General features: G+C 37.1%; 2 protein-coding genes across 2 annotated transcripts in view; both read right to left on the bottom strand.

The window, feature by feature from the left end:
* The window catches only part of LOC132142729 (actin-related protein 2-A), an 11,066-nt gene extending 3,087 nt beyond the window's left edge, over positions 1–7,979 (bottom strand). Inside the window, exons 1-7 of the mRNA XM_059552823.1 lie at positions 7,826–7,979; positions 7,013–7,123; positions 5,007–5,222; positions 4,849–4,921; positions 1,798–1,934; positions 1,144–1,293; positions 798–943 (exon numbers count right to left, since the gene is read on the bottom strand). Coding sequence (XP_059408806.1) covers positions 798–943; positions 1,144–1,293; positions 1,798–1,934; positions 4,849–4,921; positions 5,007–5,222; positions 7,013–7,123; positions 7,826–7,873 — 881 coding nt within the window. The 5' untranslated portion in view covers positions 7,874–7,979. The remainder of the gene's footprint in view (positions 1–797; positions 944–1,143; positions 1,294–1,797; positions 1,935–4,848; positions 4,922–5,006; positions 5,223–7,012; positions 7,124–7,825) is intronic.
* A 907-nt stretch (positions 7,980–8,886) lies between these two features.
* On the bottom strand, positions 8,887–17,941 carry LOC132142728 (cysteine protease atg4da). The gene is made up of 12 exons (XM_059552821.1): positions 17,647–17,941; positions 15,014–15,250; positions 14,730–14,813; positions 14,414–14,587; positions 12,560–12,917; positions 12,411–12,475; positions 12,168–12,301; positions 11,604–11,682; positions 11,446–11,522; positions 11,213–11,332; positions 10,642–11,035; positions 8,887–10,420 (listed from the first exon to the last, which is right to left on the bottom strand). Exons 2-11 carry the CDS (start codon positions 15,207–15,209, stop codon positions 10,856–10,858), a joined length of 1,467 nt encoding a protein of 488 aa, XP_059408804.1. The 5' UTR covers positions 15,210–15,250; positions 17,647–17,941; the 3' UTR covers positions 8,887–10,420; positions 10,642–10,855.
* Between the last annotated feature and the right edge of the window lie 450 nt (positions 17,942–18,391).

The following is an 18,391-nucleotide window of genomic DNA, read 5'->3' as shown; positions in this document are numbered from 1 at the left end:
AATAAATAACTATGATTACAGTGCAGCATTACCAATCCCAGCTTGTAGGCCTGCTCATATTTAAAAAATATATATCACTTTTCCAAAGTGTAAAGTGCAGCATCAACAGTTTCAGTTTTTAGACCTGCTCAGATTTCATTATTGTGTTGGAACGATCGGAATTAAGAGCAAAGGTCTGTTTAAATGCCGACGGGAGCTGCGTTTGAATTACAATCGTTTTTTTCCTAGTTCTAGTGATGTTCACACTCGCGTGATGCCTTTTGGCCGGTGACACACTGGCATATTGCACCTGTCAAACACCATCAATGCTGTTAACGTTGTCCTTTATCCGTAGGCTTTATATTTATGCTTAACATGAAGTATAGATTTTGTTGTCGTGAAGACAAGATCCTGGTCTGTCGGCGGTCTCCCTCTGTGTCACCTACAGTAGCAGCAGCGCCGCGTCAGGCACGATTCTGGTGTGTAAAGACACAGAAAACGCGAAGCAGCCGCCACGCTACTGACACGCAGCAGAAACGCCACGCTCACGCCACGCAGCCAGTGTGTCACCGGCCTTAGAATCAGCTGCAGGGCGGGATTTGCGCCACTTAATATGTTCGTTTGGAAACACGAAAATGTTCCGTACACAAAATATTGCATTCGGTCATTCGGTACACACATGCACCGTACCGAAAGCCCTGTACCGAAACGGTCCGGTACGAATACACCCCTAATATATATATATATATAGATATATAATACAGTATTCAAAAAAATCTCTTCTATATTAATCCTGATTATGGGATATGTAAACTGACCTGGTATCGATGTCGGCGGCTTGGATGGTGTTGAAGAGCAGTTCAGCCACACCCACTCCCTCCACGTTAATGAGGTGAGGCTGGAACAGAGCCTCCGGAGCCTCGAACCGCTCGCCGCCCACTTTAATCACTCGGCCGTCCGGAAGCTACAAACCCAGGGACAAACTAGTGTGAATTCTCCCATTTTATACCCTGCTGACAGTTTCAAAAAGACACAGCACACTGCTGCCCTCTGCTGGCAATAACAAGTCTGCTGTCAAGAGGGTCATTATGGTTTAAGATGGTCATGGAGCAGTGCTTATGGGTTAACAAACGTCTCGCTGCTCCTCCATTGGGCTGAACTCACCGTGTAGGACTCCACCAGCACGGTGGTCTCCAGCGCAAGCTTCTGCTCCTGCTCGATGTTATAGCCAACGTAACACAGCTTCTCCTTCATCATCCTCACAGTCTCGAAGTCCGCTGAGTGGTTGAAGGCATAACCCCTCAACAACAACAGCTGCAGAGAAATAGACAGCGTTAAGAGTCATTATGGAAGGTTGTCTGTGGAAAATACATATAAACGATTGCAGCATGTAAATGAGAACTGTTTGTGTGGAGCAGCATTTACTGTGAACGCAGCCGTTACTACATGCATAGAAATAAATCACTCACTGAACCCGCAGAGCATATATTTATTGAATTGAATCAAAGCATCTGTGAATTCACAATAGCACTAAGCACTATGATTTATTATGATTGGATTTAATATTTTATGCGGACTTAGAAAACGGGCTAATAATGCTTTCCATGGATTCTCATCTGTGGAATGTGCTGTTTCCGTTATTTTGAAGATTAATCAACACAGATTAAGATTTTTTTTGTAAACGAGTATTTGAATTAAATCGAGGAATCATGACAGCCCTAAACAAAATTATAAAAAATGAAACTTAAAATTTAAATGAAAGCTTTAAACATAAAAATGACAGCTAATAAGATAGAGAGGGTATTGATGGGGCGGTACCTTGATGAGGTAGCGTGTGATGTCTCGTCCAGCGATGTCCAGGCGACGTGTGAGATGAGGAAGAGAGAAGCCTTCGTACACTGGACAGATATGAGTGACACCGTCACCAGAGTCCACCACCACACCCGTCAGCAGACCTGCACAGAGAAGAGGCATTCCCAAACATCACCTTATCAAGTCTGGCATGGAATACTGCTTTTTTTAAATATAATATTATACAACATTTTATTGTGTGTTAATTGTTATTTTTTTTTATATATGTTTTTAAAATATATTTTTATTATATTTATTATTTTATAATAATTTTATTTTGAATAATTATTTTTATTATGTTACATTTTTATATTATTTTTATTATTATTATTATTTAACATTTTATATTTTTATTATATTTCTTATATAATTTTTATACTATTATTATTATATGTATTATTTTAAAAATTTTTAAAATATATTTGTATTATATTTATTTTATAATAATTTTATTTTAAATAATTATTTTTATTGTTACATTTTTATTATTATTATTATTTAACATTTTATATTTTAATTATATTTCTTATTATATAATATTTTATTTTGTACTATTATTATTATTATATGTATTATTTTACATTTTTTTTTAAATATATTTTTATTATATTTATTATTTTATAGAGCCCGACCAATATTGATTTTTTGGGGCCGATGCCAATATTAACTCGAAAAGAGCCGATTTATAAGCCGATATTTTGATTTTAAAAATAAACTGGATATTGGACCCATTTCCTATAAACTGCATTTACACAACATTCAATAGCAAAATATCTGCCTATTCTATGTATGTGTGCTGTATAAACCATTTTCCAGAATGGACTATGTTAAAAAAAAAAGCCTTAGATTACAGTCTCAATGACTAAACAATTGCACATCAAAAGTATATATTTTTTTAATGATCAAAAAACAGTCTGGTTTTAAACATTTAACACTTTTACTTTCTTCCAGTTGAAGCTGGTTTTAACAGTCTGTGTGTGTACTGTAAATAAATTATAATACTAAAGTTAAAGTATTTGCAGAAGTAGTCCCACACTTTGCTGCTACAGCATTCACCTTTTTCAGCCATCTGTAGGCAGAAAGAGGGACGGAGAAAGAATAAGCATGTGTATTAATAATATCACCATGTATCATTACTCATGTCATCATTAGAATTATAATAATAATAAACTGGGATCTCCTACATAGGCAAAAATTAGAAATATATATATTTTTTTATTTTTCAAGCAATAGGTATGACCTATTACCTACTTATATTTAACAATATTATTACAACATTTTCCTGTTATGTCTGTAAAGTTGCTTTGAAACAATATGTAAAAAAGAAAAAAAGCGCTTGTTCAGCTCACATTTATTTACATGTCCCCTCTGGTTTATTCATTTCTGACGCAGCTACTGTAGTTACTGTAACTACACTATTTGCTCTTACAGACACATTCACAACGGACCCGTACATCTTCTCTTCTCTTTGTGCGGTCTGAATCAAAACATCGTCATGCGCTGGCGAACGTAAAGTTAGCCTACTGTTACCGGAAGATTGCGGAATCAATTCGAAGTTGAATGGTTAACATTAGTGTCATGAACACACCGCTGTCAATTTTAAGAAGAACCACCTTCAAACAAGTTAATAGCAAGCATTTAAGGGGCTTGCTAAAAAAGGAAGTTATATTAGCGTTAGAGTAACGTAACAGTTGTTGTTTTTTCGAGGCACGCTGTACATAACTTCTAGTCATTGACTACACACGGCCCCCTGCCAAAGTTACGCGGTCATAATGTGCAGATATATTTAGATATATTATCTGCAGATATATTTAGAATAAGTTAAACGCTAACGTTATAGTTTGACCTCTTATTAACGTTCGCGCTCTTCCACTGATAAACATGGTATTAGCTTTGTTGCTAATCTAATATAGCAATGCATTAGCGGCTGTAAGTGATGTTACAGAATATTTAGAAGTGATAATGATAGGACCGTTAGCTAGAACTACCACACTGTTTTTATATACAGTGTATGAACTAAATCTTCAATCATTTCACATGACGAACGACAGACTCACCGTCAAAAGAGTGCACCTCCTGTGGCTTGGCTGATAGCCTTCTTCTGTAGTGGATTTCTGGTGCTGTTGTCAACTGGGGAGTTGCAGAGCTCCCTCTGGTGGGCAAACTATGCAACGCTCATAACATGAGTGAAGCATGAGACTCTGTTTCTCATGTTTCATCGGCCGTTATAAACGCCGATGCCGATTTAAATGCAATTAGCTCATATCGGCCGATAATATCGGCCGGCCGATATATCGGTCGGGCTCTATTATTTTATAATAATTTTATTTTGAATAATTATTTTTATTGTTACATATTTATATTATTTTAATTATTGTTATTATTATTTTACATTTTATATTTTTATTATATTTCTTATTATATAATATTTTATATTGTACTATTATTATTATTATATGTATTATTTTACATTTTATTTTAGATTTTTATTATATTTATCATTATTATTATATAATATTTTATTTTGTATAATATTTGAAGTCGTGGAAGTCGTGGCCTAATGGTTAGAGAGTCGGACTCCCAATCGAAAGGTTGTGAGTTCGAGTCCCAGGCCGGCAGGAATTGTGGGTGGGGGGAGTGCATGTACAGTTCTCTCTCCACCTTCAATTCCATGACTTAGGTGCCCTTGAGCAAGGCATCGAACCCCCAACTGCTCCCCGGGCGCCGCAGCATAAATGGCTGCCCACTGCTCCGGGTGTGTGCTCACAGTGTGTGTGTGTGTTCACTGCTCTGTGTGTGTGCATTTCGGATGGGTTAAATGCAGAGCACAAATTCTGAGTATGGGTCACCATACTTGGCTGAATGTCACTTCACTTCACTTCACCTTATTATGTAATTTAAAAAATATATATATATTTATTATTATATAATATTTTATTTCGTATTATTATTAGACATTTTATTTTCTTATTCCATTTACTTTTTTTTTCTTTATACATAATTAAAAAGGTTGAGTACCTTGAGCGTAAAGAGTGAGCACGGCCTGGATGGCAATATAAACGCCTGAGAACTGATAGGTCTCAAACATCACCTACAGGGAGACAAGAGGGTCAAAAATGATCACAAACCTCATTGAGGTTCATCGCAGATTTAATTCAATGAACGGGGGCTCAAACCTCGATGATCTTCTCTCGGTTCTTGGTGGGGTTCATGGGCGGCTCCGTGAGCAGGATCTTGCAGTTCTGGGAGTCGATGTTGAGCTTCTCGGGGCCGAAAGTGTAATCCCACAGGTGCTTCATATCGTCCCAGTTCCTCACGATCCCGTTCTCCATCGGGTAGTTCACCTCCAGCATGGAGCGCAGCTCGCTCGCCTCGTCACCCACCATTAGGTCCTACAGGTCAAAGGTCAGAATGCTCAATGTTAACTTTCAATTTGAGCTGAATGGAAGCTGTGCAGAATTAAGTGTTGAATGGAGCTGGAGATAACTGGGAAAACAAACTTCATTTTATCAGTTTTTCAAAATAAAAGTCACTGATGTTTATGAAATAGACTTTATTTTCTGTACACTTATTAAATGCAAGTTCTAAACTGAAATAAAAAAAGATGTTACATAAAAAAACCTAATAGTGTAAAATTAAATTGGAAACTGAAAGCATAAAAATAAAAACTCATTCAAAATATTAAGAATACTATAAATGTATTAAAATAATACTAAAATAACACTGCTTCCCATATTATGTTTTAACCATAATTAAATAATTTTGTTATCATGTCATTTTTTTTTCCGGGTGTTAAAAGCATACTTTTAACCTGACATTTCCTGGCTTTCTTATTACAATGAATTTATTCATCTACTTTTTGTTGCCATACCAGCATCTATGGCTACTCATGACCATGAACCCTGTATATCATATTTGGACACAGCACACTCATGCCATTCTGTACAGACCAGTGCATTCTGGGTAATGTAAAAAAACTGACCCATACAAGCAAGATCATTTCATCAGGGTTAGTGAGAGATCAAGATTTGCAAAAATAATGTCAACCAGCTCTGCATCTCCTGAAAGAGTTTGGAGAGAGAATTTCTACAGGTTAGACTCTCTCTCTCACTCACTCACTCACTCACTCACTCACTCACACACACTTACCATCTTCCTATAATCCTACAGCACCTCAATACAGTAACAGAGGAGAGAAAGACATATTTGGAGAGAACAGGAGATGAGCAATGAGAGTGAGAGTCAAAACTGATGCAGGCTCAGTGATCTTATCCCTGATTCTTGGAAAAAGGGACAAAACATGTCCTACATACAAAAGACAGTAAGGGAATCGGTACACTCGGGGCATTCATTGGTTAGATTTTTTTAAATAACTGTATTAAAATGATTTAAAATGCATAAATTAGTTCTCTTAATTTATTGTTTGAAACCATGTTTGTTAGTACTTTTTTATTCTTTGCTCAATTCCTTAATTTAATATAGACTATGTAGCTCCGCCCCTTTTCAGCACTGCGCTTGCTGTCTTCAGGTTTGTATTTCCACAGCACTATCATAAAACATGTTCCCCAACATCATTCATAAGCTGAAAGACCTTTGTCTAGAAATATATCCATTTCTAATTAACAAAGTATTTAAAAAAAAGTTTATGGCAAAAAAAAAAAAAAAAAAAAGTGTTCACATGGCTAAAAACAATCTAGTCATATTTTTCAGTTTTCTTAAAGTATATCTTAATATTTCTGTGTTTCCTTTTTAATCAAAGATGAATATTTCGGTGAGAGGAACCTGTAGGACCCCTCTCGAGGTGGCTCCACCCCAGTGAACACCACTCTGCAGGAAATTCAAGTCAAACAGGAAGTTAACCAAGTTTGTGTTTATATCCCGTTACCAAACTCACAGCATTTCTTTGAAATCCTTTAAAATGACAATTTTCAACCTCTGATACAAAACAAATCCAGTGAGTGGCCTAGATAGACAGCATTTCAAGATTATGATCCTACTTGTGATACATTTAATAGCAAAAAGTATAAATAAAAAGTTTAATATGATTAAAAACTAACTGTTTAGTTACTCATTTCAATCCGGATGCAGCTTTAGGGGACTGCTGTAGGGTGTATACGGCTGATTGGGACAGAGCCCAAGTCATAGGGAAAGATTTAGGGTGCAGTTCAGTGGGGAAACTTACCTTGATCTCGATGTTTCCCACTTTGGCTGTGGAGCGGATGATCGGTCTTCCCACCAGAGCCGGGAAAATGTGCTCCGGGAAATTAGAGCCGGCATATCCACACTTCACAAACTGAAGAAAAGACAGAGACAGACAGACAAGAGAGTTGTGGAAACAATGACACACATACCGACTCTAATGTTCAGTTTAAACTAAATTCATATTACTATTTGTGGATTTTCAATGGTACCGGGGAAATTTTAATAATATAAATAAGTAGACAGGATACCACAGTATTTTTCACCATTACCAATTTATCCCAGACACAGAGAGAATGATGATGTGATGTGTTTCTATGGGTTGTCTCGTCACTTCCTCTCTTGGCCAGATGTGAAATTACAAACTCGGAAGTGAGTTTAAGATCATCTTTATCTTTTACTGACACAAACACGCATGCATCATCGATAAATATGTGCACAACCATGTAATTTCATAAATTATGCACGCTCACATTGCGACCTCATTCAAATATTAACGGAAATACGTGTAAGTGTCAATACATTCACAAAGCTCCTGCAAAACACCCACATGCAAAGCATTTATAACACGGCCCGATCTATGATTTCTACACATCCGATCAAAGCTTTTTTCCACGTAACAGGTCGAATGTAACGTTAAATCACAGATAATCACTGTGTGAAATAAGGTGCTATCAGATCACTTCCTGTTCCGCTGCATCTTCCTCCTACAAGCCGTCATTAAATCACACACAGCGGCGAAAAAACACATAATTCAGACCGGAGCGAGCGGTATAAGGTGCGCAGTCACACTCACCCCGGTCCCGTTGTCACACACCACCACTTTCCTGCCTTGACTGTCCATGTTTGTACAGACTCGGTGAATCCGCCCTGCTCTTAGCTCCGCCGCCGCCGCTGTCTTCGGACACCCGGAAGTCTGCGAGCTCAGCCCTGCCCTTTACTCCTCTTCAAAATAAAAGTCTGCCCTTCAAAACAAAAGCACACGTACAGCTACAAAATAAAAGCTTTTCACGAAAAGTATCTAAAATACCCACCTTCAACGGACAGAGGTTTTCAACTGGTATTATTTCAGGACCTCGAATATTATGCACAACGAACAAATTGATTTTAAAAATCAAAGACATAAAATGATATATGGGCTGTTTAGCATTGAGAACAGACTACTTGGAAACGACTTCTTTAGGGCTTGAAAGTATTTTTAAGTGCAGGTGACAATTCAGGTAAAAAATATTAATAAAAAATAAATACATATATATCTCACTAATTTCTTTTTTTCTAATTTTGACAAACTTTAGATGAAATTACAAACAAAAAATAAAAGCAAATAGGACAGTAGCTGACCTGTTCAATGGTACCAAGAGGCACTCAAATATGGGACCTTGGACCACAAAACCAGTCATAAGGGTAAATTTCTCAACATTTTGATATGTACATCATCTGAAAGCTGAATAAATACTTAGTAAATACATTTTCATTGATGTGTGGTTTGTTAGGATCAGACTATATATTTGGCCGAGATACAACTATTTGAAACTCTGGAATCTGAGGATGGAAAAAAAACAAAATACTGGAAAATCGCCTTTAAAGTTGTCCAAATTAAGTTCTTAGCAATGCATATTACTAATCAAAAACTAAGTTTTGATATATTTATGGTAGAAAATTTACAAAACGTCTTCATGGAACATGATCTTTACTTAATATCCTAATGATTTTTGTTATAAAAAGAAAAATCTGTTTTTTTTAGCTATTGCTAAAAATATACCCCAGCAATTTGAGACTGGTTTTGTGGTCCAGGGTCACAAATATCAGTTCATAAAATGTTGTTTAAAAGTCATATCAGTGAGGACAACTGAGGCATTATAACCAATTTACTCCTCTCTTACATTTAATAGATAATTTCCATCTTCCAATTCTGAAAAAAAAAGTCCAAAATAAACAAAAGTATAATCTCATAATCTCTTGTTCACTGGTCCCAAGTCCAGGAATGAGTTCAAAATGTAAAAGACAATACATACACAATGAAAAAATCTACAATTATTCAGAAACGATTGTTCAAACAGTGACAGCAGTTCAGCTTAATCCACTGCATCTCCATAACAATCCTTAAAAATACAAGTTGTAAAAATAAAATGTTGACCTGAACTAGTAATAGCAAATCAGACATCAAATATTCAGACAGCTTCCAGCATCAAACTCAATGCCACACATCTTCTAGAGCTTGAGGAGGTTCTACGGCTGTGATTCCCCATTCAACATACAATTAAATAAGAGAAAGCTGGGAACTGGTGACAAATGAAGCACAATGATTTAAAACAAAAACACACTCGGTTCACACACACAAGCTGAGAGATTTACAATTTAACAACTTAGAAAACCAGCATTTTGTCATACAGCAACAAGGAGGTTTACTAATTACCCACAATCCCTCCAAGCTCTGTTATACAGCAATCTCAGAAAAAAAAGAAAAGAAAAACACTACCCGTTCACCTTCTTAAAGACAGCAACACAACAGCAGGATCACGTGTTCAGTGTATGAGACAAAATGTTAGTGTGTATGAGTTTATATACACGTTAAAGGAATAGCTCATCCAAAAATGATATTTTGCTGAGAATTAACTCACTCTCAGGCCATCCAAGATGTAGATGAGTTCGTTTCTTCATCAGAACAGATTTGGAGAAATATAGCATTACATCACTCGCTCACCAGTGGATCCTCTGCAGTGAATGGGTGCCGTCAGAATGAGAGTCCACACAGCTGATAAAAACATCACAATAATCCACAACACTCCAGTACGTCAATTAACACACTGTGAGGTGAAAAGCTGCATGAAAAGGCACCTTTTTACTGGACGAAGCAAAAATAAAAATGGATTATGGTCACGTATTTTGGCCTGAAGCACCATTTTAAAGCTAATATACCTTAATGATGGATTTTATTTTTACAAACATGCAGCTTTTCGCTTTACAAGATGTTAATTGATGACTGGATTTGTGTTGTGGATTATATTGTGATGTTTTTATCAGCTGTTTAAACTCTCATTCTGACGGCACCCATTCACTGCAGAGGATCCACTGGTGAGCCAGTGATGTAATGCTACATTTCTCTAGATCTGTTCTAATCAAGAAACACACTCATCTACATCTTGGATGGCCTGAGAGTGAGTACATTTTTATGAAATTTTCATTTTTGGGTCGAACTTTCCCTTTAATGTGGATAAATCAGTTGAAAAATAGCAATAATAGAAAGTGCTCCTCTTCCATTCATGAACAAATGCCACATTTTAGGAGCAGTTTACCAAAGGAACGCACCTCAAAAGTATATTATGCATTAAGAAAACTAACCTTATTTTTAGAATTATTATATTTTCACATTAATAATTAGGTAAATATCCTCACAATATTCTCATTAATGTAATGCAAAAATATGCTTAAATTGTAATGCAATAATCAAAATGATTTTTTAATATCTTTTTTTAAACTAAAGGTAGTGCAAAAAAAATACTTTTCAATTTAAATAATGTAGCATTTTTCCATTACAGTATGGAGAACAAGAGTTTTTTTGGCATTATGTTAATGATAAAATGTGCTTAACTGTCATGAAAATACTATCACAACATGGTTCTAAAAATATGTAATGTTTTCTTTATGCAAAATATAATTTCTTTGCATTCCTTCGGTTCTGGGGTGAAATATGACTCGGACAGGTTTTCTTGTGAAACTCAGTGCCAGGTTTGCTTTATATTTTGGAGTACACAGACATGAGGAACAGCAGTTTCATGATGTCGGGTTCACTGGGGTATGGTCTGTTTTACATGCGATACGCTCCTCACAGGAGCACAAACTCATCTGTGCTTCCTCTCTTACTGTTCCTGCTCATCCTGTTGCATGAGAAAATGTTTGAAGGACCATCCAAAGACCCCCCGCTCTGCCCCTCCAGTCCATAGTTCTGTCCCCTGCCCTCTACAAATGTAAAGATGGGATACTTCTCTTTAGAGGATGACAAAGCCTGGAAAATGACCAAAAAATAAAATGCAAATATTAAAAATATAATAATAATTATTTCAGCTTCTTGATATTCCTGCATTCATTCTGAAAAGGCATAAAAATACAAATTCTGGCATTATCATCATTTGTTTTTTATTCCAGTGGACATATATCTCATTGATTCAAACAAGACACTCACTTCACTGACCGCTGAACACAAAGACTCGAAGTCTTTCTTAGTCTGCGCGTAGAACCCGATGGTGCAGCTGGGATCCATACGACTGAAGTTCATCTTCCTGGGTGAGTTACAGTGAAAAGACTACAAGAGAAAAAACCAATGCAGCTTCAGTTCCTCCTACATGGTCAAAACTTTGAAATGAAAATTTCTCTAATGGAAATTCTGGGAGTTATGAGGGATGCTTTCCATCTCACCTCCAGCGAGAAGCTGCCTTGGGTGACGTCCACCACTGGCTGACAGTAGTGTGGGTCCAGATACAACAGCTGCTCGTCTGGAAGACAGGGAGCAGTCCATCAGAGAGCAGACTGGAACGCAGTAACCAATCAAAACATAGCGCTTAATAGACACATACCTTGAAAACCAATAAAAAACAGGGAATGCTTGGGTTTTCCTCCAATAATTCCAATACAGGATTTTAACTGGAGAATGTTCTAGGAAAAGAGAGGTTCTTCATATAAGACAAATGTCAAAATAAGGCATTGTGTATTCTACATTAATGTAAAAAAAATAAAAATAATGTATTTGATATATATATATATATATACATATATTTGTGTAAAAATGAACCAACTTATATTAAAAACTTCACTGAAAGTTTTTATTATATTTTATTATTTTATCATATTTTTATAATATAATAATGTAGTGAAGTTTTTAATATAAGTTGGTTCATTTTTACACAAATATATGTGTCAGGCTAAATGGTGATGACACATTTTTTCACCCATATTTTGACATTATATGTTCACAGTTATTTGAAACATTAAAGTAGACACTTTACTTGTATATAATTTGCTTTTTATATAGAAAATCACTTTTGTAAATGTAACTTGCTCCGTAAATATCTAATATAATATAATCTGTTCACTTCATACATTACATACGTAACTACTGAGTTCATGTGCAGTAGATGTACCTTAACGCACTCAATGTAGGAGGGGTTTAACGATTCTCCTCCGAGTCGTACTGGCACTAGAATGATGACTGATTTCCAGCCTGTGCCAGCAGACTCGGACAGCTCACATAACCTCATGATATCTCCTTTATACACTGCAGCACACACAGAAGCAGAAGCATGAGCTAAACATCACTTAGAAACAGGAAAAACTTTCAGTTTCACTAACGACCGCATGATGCACAACCCAGCATGAAAACTCACCCGTGCAGTCCTGTGCCACGTATACAGCAAGGTTGTGAAACTCAGCGGATCTAGCCACTGCTTTTCTGGCAGAAGAAAACACATTAAAAAGTCATTAAAACAAAACTTTTACATCTAAATACAATAACATTAATTTGCTCTCCTCTAACCTCAGCATATGAGCCACTACGGACGGGCCGTACCAGTCCCCTGCCCTCTTCCCAGACTCCTTTCCCAGCTCCACCAACTGGTGGACACCAAAAGGAGCTGAGGGGTGGTCCCCAAACCAAGACACCACTTTTCGGTGCAAAGCCTCCACCTGAGGCTCATTGCTGGCTGCAGGACACCCCCCCAGGGTCCTCCTGTGACCCTCACTGCTGCCAGAGCTCGGGTCCCTCTGGGAAATGGGGCTGGTCCAGGAAGAACTGAAAGACGGAAGGGACATGGCAGCCGGACGGGAGGGCGAGCGAGGCTTCAGCACTTCAAAATCCACATCTGTCAGTGGATGACAATCTGCCCACCTCCAGTCTGGGATACAGAGAGCAGCAGACACCATTTCACAGTTTGGGGTCAGGAAGATTTCCAAAAAAAACTAATGCATTAAATTGATTATAAATGACAGAAAATACATTTTTAATGTTTCAAAAGATTTATTTTTCAAACAAATGTAGTTCTTTTTAACTTTCTATTCATCGAAGAACCCAGAAAAAAAAATATATATCATGTTTTCCAGAAAAATATTAAAAGGGTGGTTCGGGATTTTTGACATCGGACCTCATTTTTAGGTCAGCCTGGTTGTTATTCATCAGTGGAGGCATTTTTTTTTTTTTTAATTATCCAGTCCTTATATTTGGATAGTTGGCCGATGCTAGGCTAGCGCGAGTCAATGGGTATATGTTAGCCAGCCATTAAAAACCGTTTTACCCACTCCACAGTGCACCAAATGCAAATCAATTATAACACTAGACTATCGATGCAAATGTCCGTTGAGAGAATAATGTTAGAAATCAAACTTACCTTTCATCTCAATGATCCTAAAGGAACTAGTTTCTCAGCCGCTGCGGAATTTTACTTTGCTCCGGTTAGTAATGCGGCAAAAAGTAAACACAGAACAGAAGCGCACTACAGTCGTTACATCCAGCTAACCGGCTCACTCGGTTGCCTAGGTAATCAATATCACTCCGCTGCTGCTGTCGACAAGGCTTATGATTACAGGGAACAAATTATAACTAATGCAATGTGATGAAAGGTAAGTTTGATTTCTAACATTATTCTATCAACGGACATTTGCATCGATAGTCTAGTGTTATAATTGATTTGCGTTTGGTGCACTGTGGAGCGGGTAAAACGGTTTTTAATGGCTGGCTAACATATACCCATTGACTCGTGCTAGCCTAGCATCGGCTATCTATCCAAATATAAAGACTGGATAATTTTTAAAAAAAAATGTCTCCACTGATGAATAACAACCAGGCTGACCTAAAAATGAGGTCCGATGTCAAAAATCCCGAACCACCCCTTTAAGCAGCACAACTGTTATTAACATTGATAATTATGAGAAATGTTTCTTGAGCAGCAAATCAGCATATTAGAATGATTTCTGAAGGATCATGTGACACTGAAGACTGCAGTCATGATGCTGGAAATACAGCTTTGAATCACAGGAATAAATCACATTTTAAAATCTATTTAAGTAGAAAACTTTTTTTTTTTTATTGTAACAATATTCCACAATATTGCTGTTTTTACAGTATCTTTAAACCAATAAGTGCGGAACTGGTAAGCAAAATGTTCTTTCAAAAACCTTTTTTTAAATCCAACCCCAAATGTTTGAACAGTATGGTGTATATATTACAGCACTAATGATCTATATGACTTAACTACAGTTGTTTATTATGGTTAATAAAAGTATTTTTTTATATTTAAGCAGGTTTTAGGCACTCTGCTTTTGCATCATTAACATATTTTTTTATAATCTGCATTTCATTTACATGCAAATAAACAAATGGGACAGTGGATCAGACCTGGAGGCATGAGGTGCTGCAGTAACCCCTGTGCCAGCAGCATCTGTCCGCTGCGCAGCATGCAGCCCCAGCCGCAGTCTGTGGTCAGACTGGATCCCTCCAGCTGAGGAAACTCCCTCCTGTAGGTAAGCCACACACACGACACGAACGCCTGCCGGAAACCATCCACCTCATCTGGGATTGAGATGCAAAGGAATACAACCTTCAACATTTGTACAAGTTTTTTTCTCTAATTTAAAATGCAGACTAAAAGTGAAGCATTCATAGTTGAGTTGACTCAACCAGTGGCGGCTCTCAGGCAGATCACATGACGCACCTTCACTGTTGAACAGATAGGACTGACCCAGGAGGATCAGAGGAGAGGTCTTGTTGAAGGTAGTTTTAGTTTTAACGGTCCAGCCTGGGAAAATGACGACAGGAACTCGCTGAGATACAGTCAGTGATATTTGTTGTGGTCATTTGTAAGACATGTGCCTCTACATCTGCCTTCAAAAATAGCTTGAGAAAAAAGGAACTAACCATTTGAGGCATTATTTGGTGTCAGTCATACAAACCAGTTCGCAAACTGTAACAATCCCAATCATATGTTTGAAAACTAACCATATTTGACATTGTTCCAGGCGGACATGAACTTGGCTTTCAGGCGATCCACTTCATCGGGCTCTCCGGAGCCTTCTCTGAGGCCGTCAGGCACTGATCCGTGGCCATTGTGGCGTCTGGACTGCGCTGAGGGCTTGTCCTCATGAGCGCCGCCGCCCACTATGTACTGAACGCCACTGGGAGACACAGAGTTCATGGTTCAGGCTGGATACAGCCGCATTACAGAGGAACTTCAGCCTGAAACACAGAGATGAGAGGTTCCTTAATTTCTTGGTACAACATTTTTGATGAATGAGCAATTGGTAGTTCCTTGACCTTCTGAAATAAAACAGCTCTGATTTTCTGAACTCAAAACCTTCATCAGTCCCAAAAAAATAAATCCAATGACACGGTGAAGTTATATTGAGAAAACAGGGTAAATACTTAGAGATGCTTAAATACTGCTACCATACTAGTTATTGGAGATTTTTAATTCATTGATATCAGTCGACTATGGATATTTAATTGTGCATGCTCATTTCTTTAATTAGATGACCTTTGTCATCATCTAACACTCACTTAAAGGTTATATTTAAAAACATTAATTTAATAACCCAACAATAAATATAATAATAATACATATTTAATGAATATCAGTTTTAACTATTTGTTATTATTTATTATTTTAAAGTAGTTAAGCCTAAATTAACTGGAATTATTTATTTTTTAACCATTGGAACACAATGCTCTTCTCCATCTGACTTTTTTCTTTGTTCATTTCTTCTCATTCTATTCCCTTTTCATCCTGTTTTTCATTTATTTATCCAATCGCAATCAGTCACTGACATTTGCAATTGAATATGAATGGAGACACTTCGCTGCCTCTCATTGGCTGAATCAAAGCAAGAACACCAACCAATCACTCCCATTGATCAGCCTCCCTCCACATCACTCTCACTTTTCATTTTCCTTTCTTTCTTTTCTTCCTTCAGGAGATCAAATTCAGGGCAGCAGGCATGGACTCCAAACAAACAAACAAACAAACAAAAAATTGACGCCCCGCATTCAGCAAGAGCGCCTTTCCATTGACACATCAAGCTGCCCCGATTTACTAATGCATGTCTACCCAGATTGTGTCTCTACTTCAGATGTGTTTTTGATTTGCTTGTTTTGATATAAACAATGTTGTATAATTGAGATCAGTAATATTTTGAAATATTATTTCAAATTTCAACTTTTCTATTTTCTTTATGTAATTTTTGTGATGGCAAAGCTGAATTTAGTGCTCAAGAAACATTTCTTATTATTATCAATATTGAAATCAGTTAAAGTTTTTGTAGAAAGAAACCGCAATATATTTTTTTCAGGATTCTTTGATGAATTTGAAATTTAAATCTATTGTAACGTACATGTCTTTACTCTCACTTTTGATCATTTTGATGGGTTCTTGCTGAATAAAAGTATTAATTAAAAACAATTATAGTGTATATAGATTTTTTAAAATTATTTTATTTACATGGTTTTCTATGCCTGAAAAAACAATCTAAATTTCACTGATATTTCCATGCTTTCCATGACTGGGAACTCCACCTGTAATTCCCAACATGGATCTATAAAACCAACTTAATACCATAAACGAGTTACAGTACTTTCTGTAGAAGCATCAAAGAAGTCACACAACTTGAATTACTCACTACACCACAATACACCATTTCAAACTAGAAAACATGCCACCTGTGTGTTATGCAAACCATCCAGCTGTGTGTGTGAAAGAGCCGGTCACATGAGCCCTGACTGAGGACAGGTGTATCAGCTGAAAGACACAAGAGACCACGCACACATTACAGTGGGAATGTTCTCACTTCCCATTTACTTATTCTCTCAAGGAGCTTACGGTCTAATGAAGGGAAATGAGACCGTGTCACCAGTTCACGATGACAGTCAACGTCATTTCCCAATAATGCGAAATCTATAAAAATTTCCACTTCATCCTAGTACACTAGACTGCTTGGAGAAAGTGGATGCATGTGAATTTTCGACCATGTGACCTCTGAGTGCTCAGCAGAAAAAGTTAACACCCAGGTCATCACAATGGCTTCATTCAGAATAGCATGCTACTTTAATACTTGATTACTGGCATGATAACAGTGTATGAACTCTCTGTTTGCACAGAATAGCCTGCTTGCATAAACTATTACATTTGTAAAAATGTGTTAACCACAATGCAGTGCCTGTCCTGTCCTAATTAAACATGTTTTATTTACAAAATGATAACTAGACTGCACTCGCTCAATTCAACATGCAACTTATTGAGGTCACCATTGCAGAAAAGACTATGCAGTATAAGTATAAAATGCACATAATACAGTACACTAGTATTTCATTTTAAACTCACCTCCTAAAGGAGGAAAATCCAGTTTGCTGTGAAATAATGTAATTAGATATAAGTCATTCATAATTGCACGGAGCAATCGCTTACTTTTAGTCATGATACAGCTTTTAATGCCCTTAAAATGACCCAGCTCTTGAAAAGGCAGCCTGATTTGTGTGTTTTGTGTGGAATATTTTCAAATCAAGTGTTAGGACAGGTATCATGACCAGCACTACGACTCTAATGCGATTCAAAGTATATTTTAACCAGCTAGAAGCGTTACCTTCACGTTAGACCCGGCATGTTTGATGTTCCGGATATTTTCCTATTTCTGCTATAAATAGGCAGCGACGTCCGGTCAGTGTGGAGCTGCTCGAGCGCTGGTCTTTAGGAGTCTTAGCAAGGACGACCGCTGTGTGAAACCGAGCTCAGGCCTCATCAGGCGAGCACCTTATCGATTAAAGCGGTAGTCATGAGTTTCTGCGTCTTTACAACCTTGCGCGGCTCCCGAGCTGACGAAGAGCGTATAAAACAGCAAGCGATTAAACCAGTATGCAGACACTTCCTTGTTGTCATTGCGGCTACGCACCCTCGACCCGCCCACCGAGCGACGTGATTGGTCAGGTTTGACAGTTGCCGTTAAATGATTGGACGACCTGCACGTACGAGAAACTGCAGTCAATAAATTATTTTATTAATTTATTTAATTGATCAAATATGTACATACAAGATGAATATAAAGTAAAGCGATAGCCTGTGGTATCAAAAGTAAATAATTAATTTAGGTATTTATTTCGTTAGTCAGATTTTACATTTATGAGGGGAAAAAATGTTCTCATGTTCCAGTTTTCGTAGACAAAGTGTGTCAGACATTCATAATTACTAGTATAAACCAGTAAAAGTTCATCGTAGTGTTATGCTTTGTTTGCAGTTGAGTAGATTCTGCTTGCAAAGCACTAATAGCATCACTGTGATCATGATAACAGTATCAAGCTAGTTTTTTTATTCGCAAAAAGTCAGTTTGAGTA

This window comes from Carassius carassius, chromosome 6 (assembly GCF_963082965.1).
Source record: "Carassius carassius chromosome 6, fCarCar2.1, whole genome shotgun sequence".
In the NCBI taxonomy this organism is placed as follows: Eukaryota; Metazoa; Chordata; class Actinopteri; order Cypriniformes; family Cyprinidae; genus Carassius; species Carassius carassius.
This window is presented reverse-complemented; position numbering and strand designations above follow the sequence as displayed.

Excerpts from the sequence above, each read along its gene's own strand:
- LOC132142728 (XM_059552821.1), bottom strand. The coding sequence starts at position 15,209 with ATGAACTCTGTGTCTCCCAGTGGCGTTCAGTACATAGTGGGCGGCGGC. Across the intron at positions 14,588-14,729 it reads CTATCTGTTCAACAGTGAAG|ATGAGGTGGATGGTTTCCGG; the intron begins GTGCGTCATGTG and ends TCTCAATCCCAG. Across the intron at positions 12,302-12,410 it reads CGTGGCACAGGACTGCACGG|TGTATAAAGGAGATATCATG; the intron begins GTGAGTTTTCAT and ends TGTGTGCTGCAG.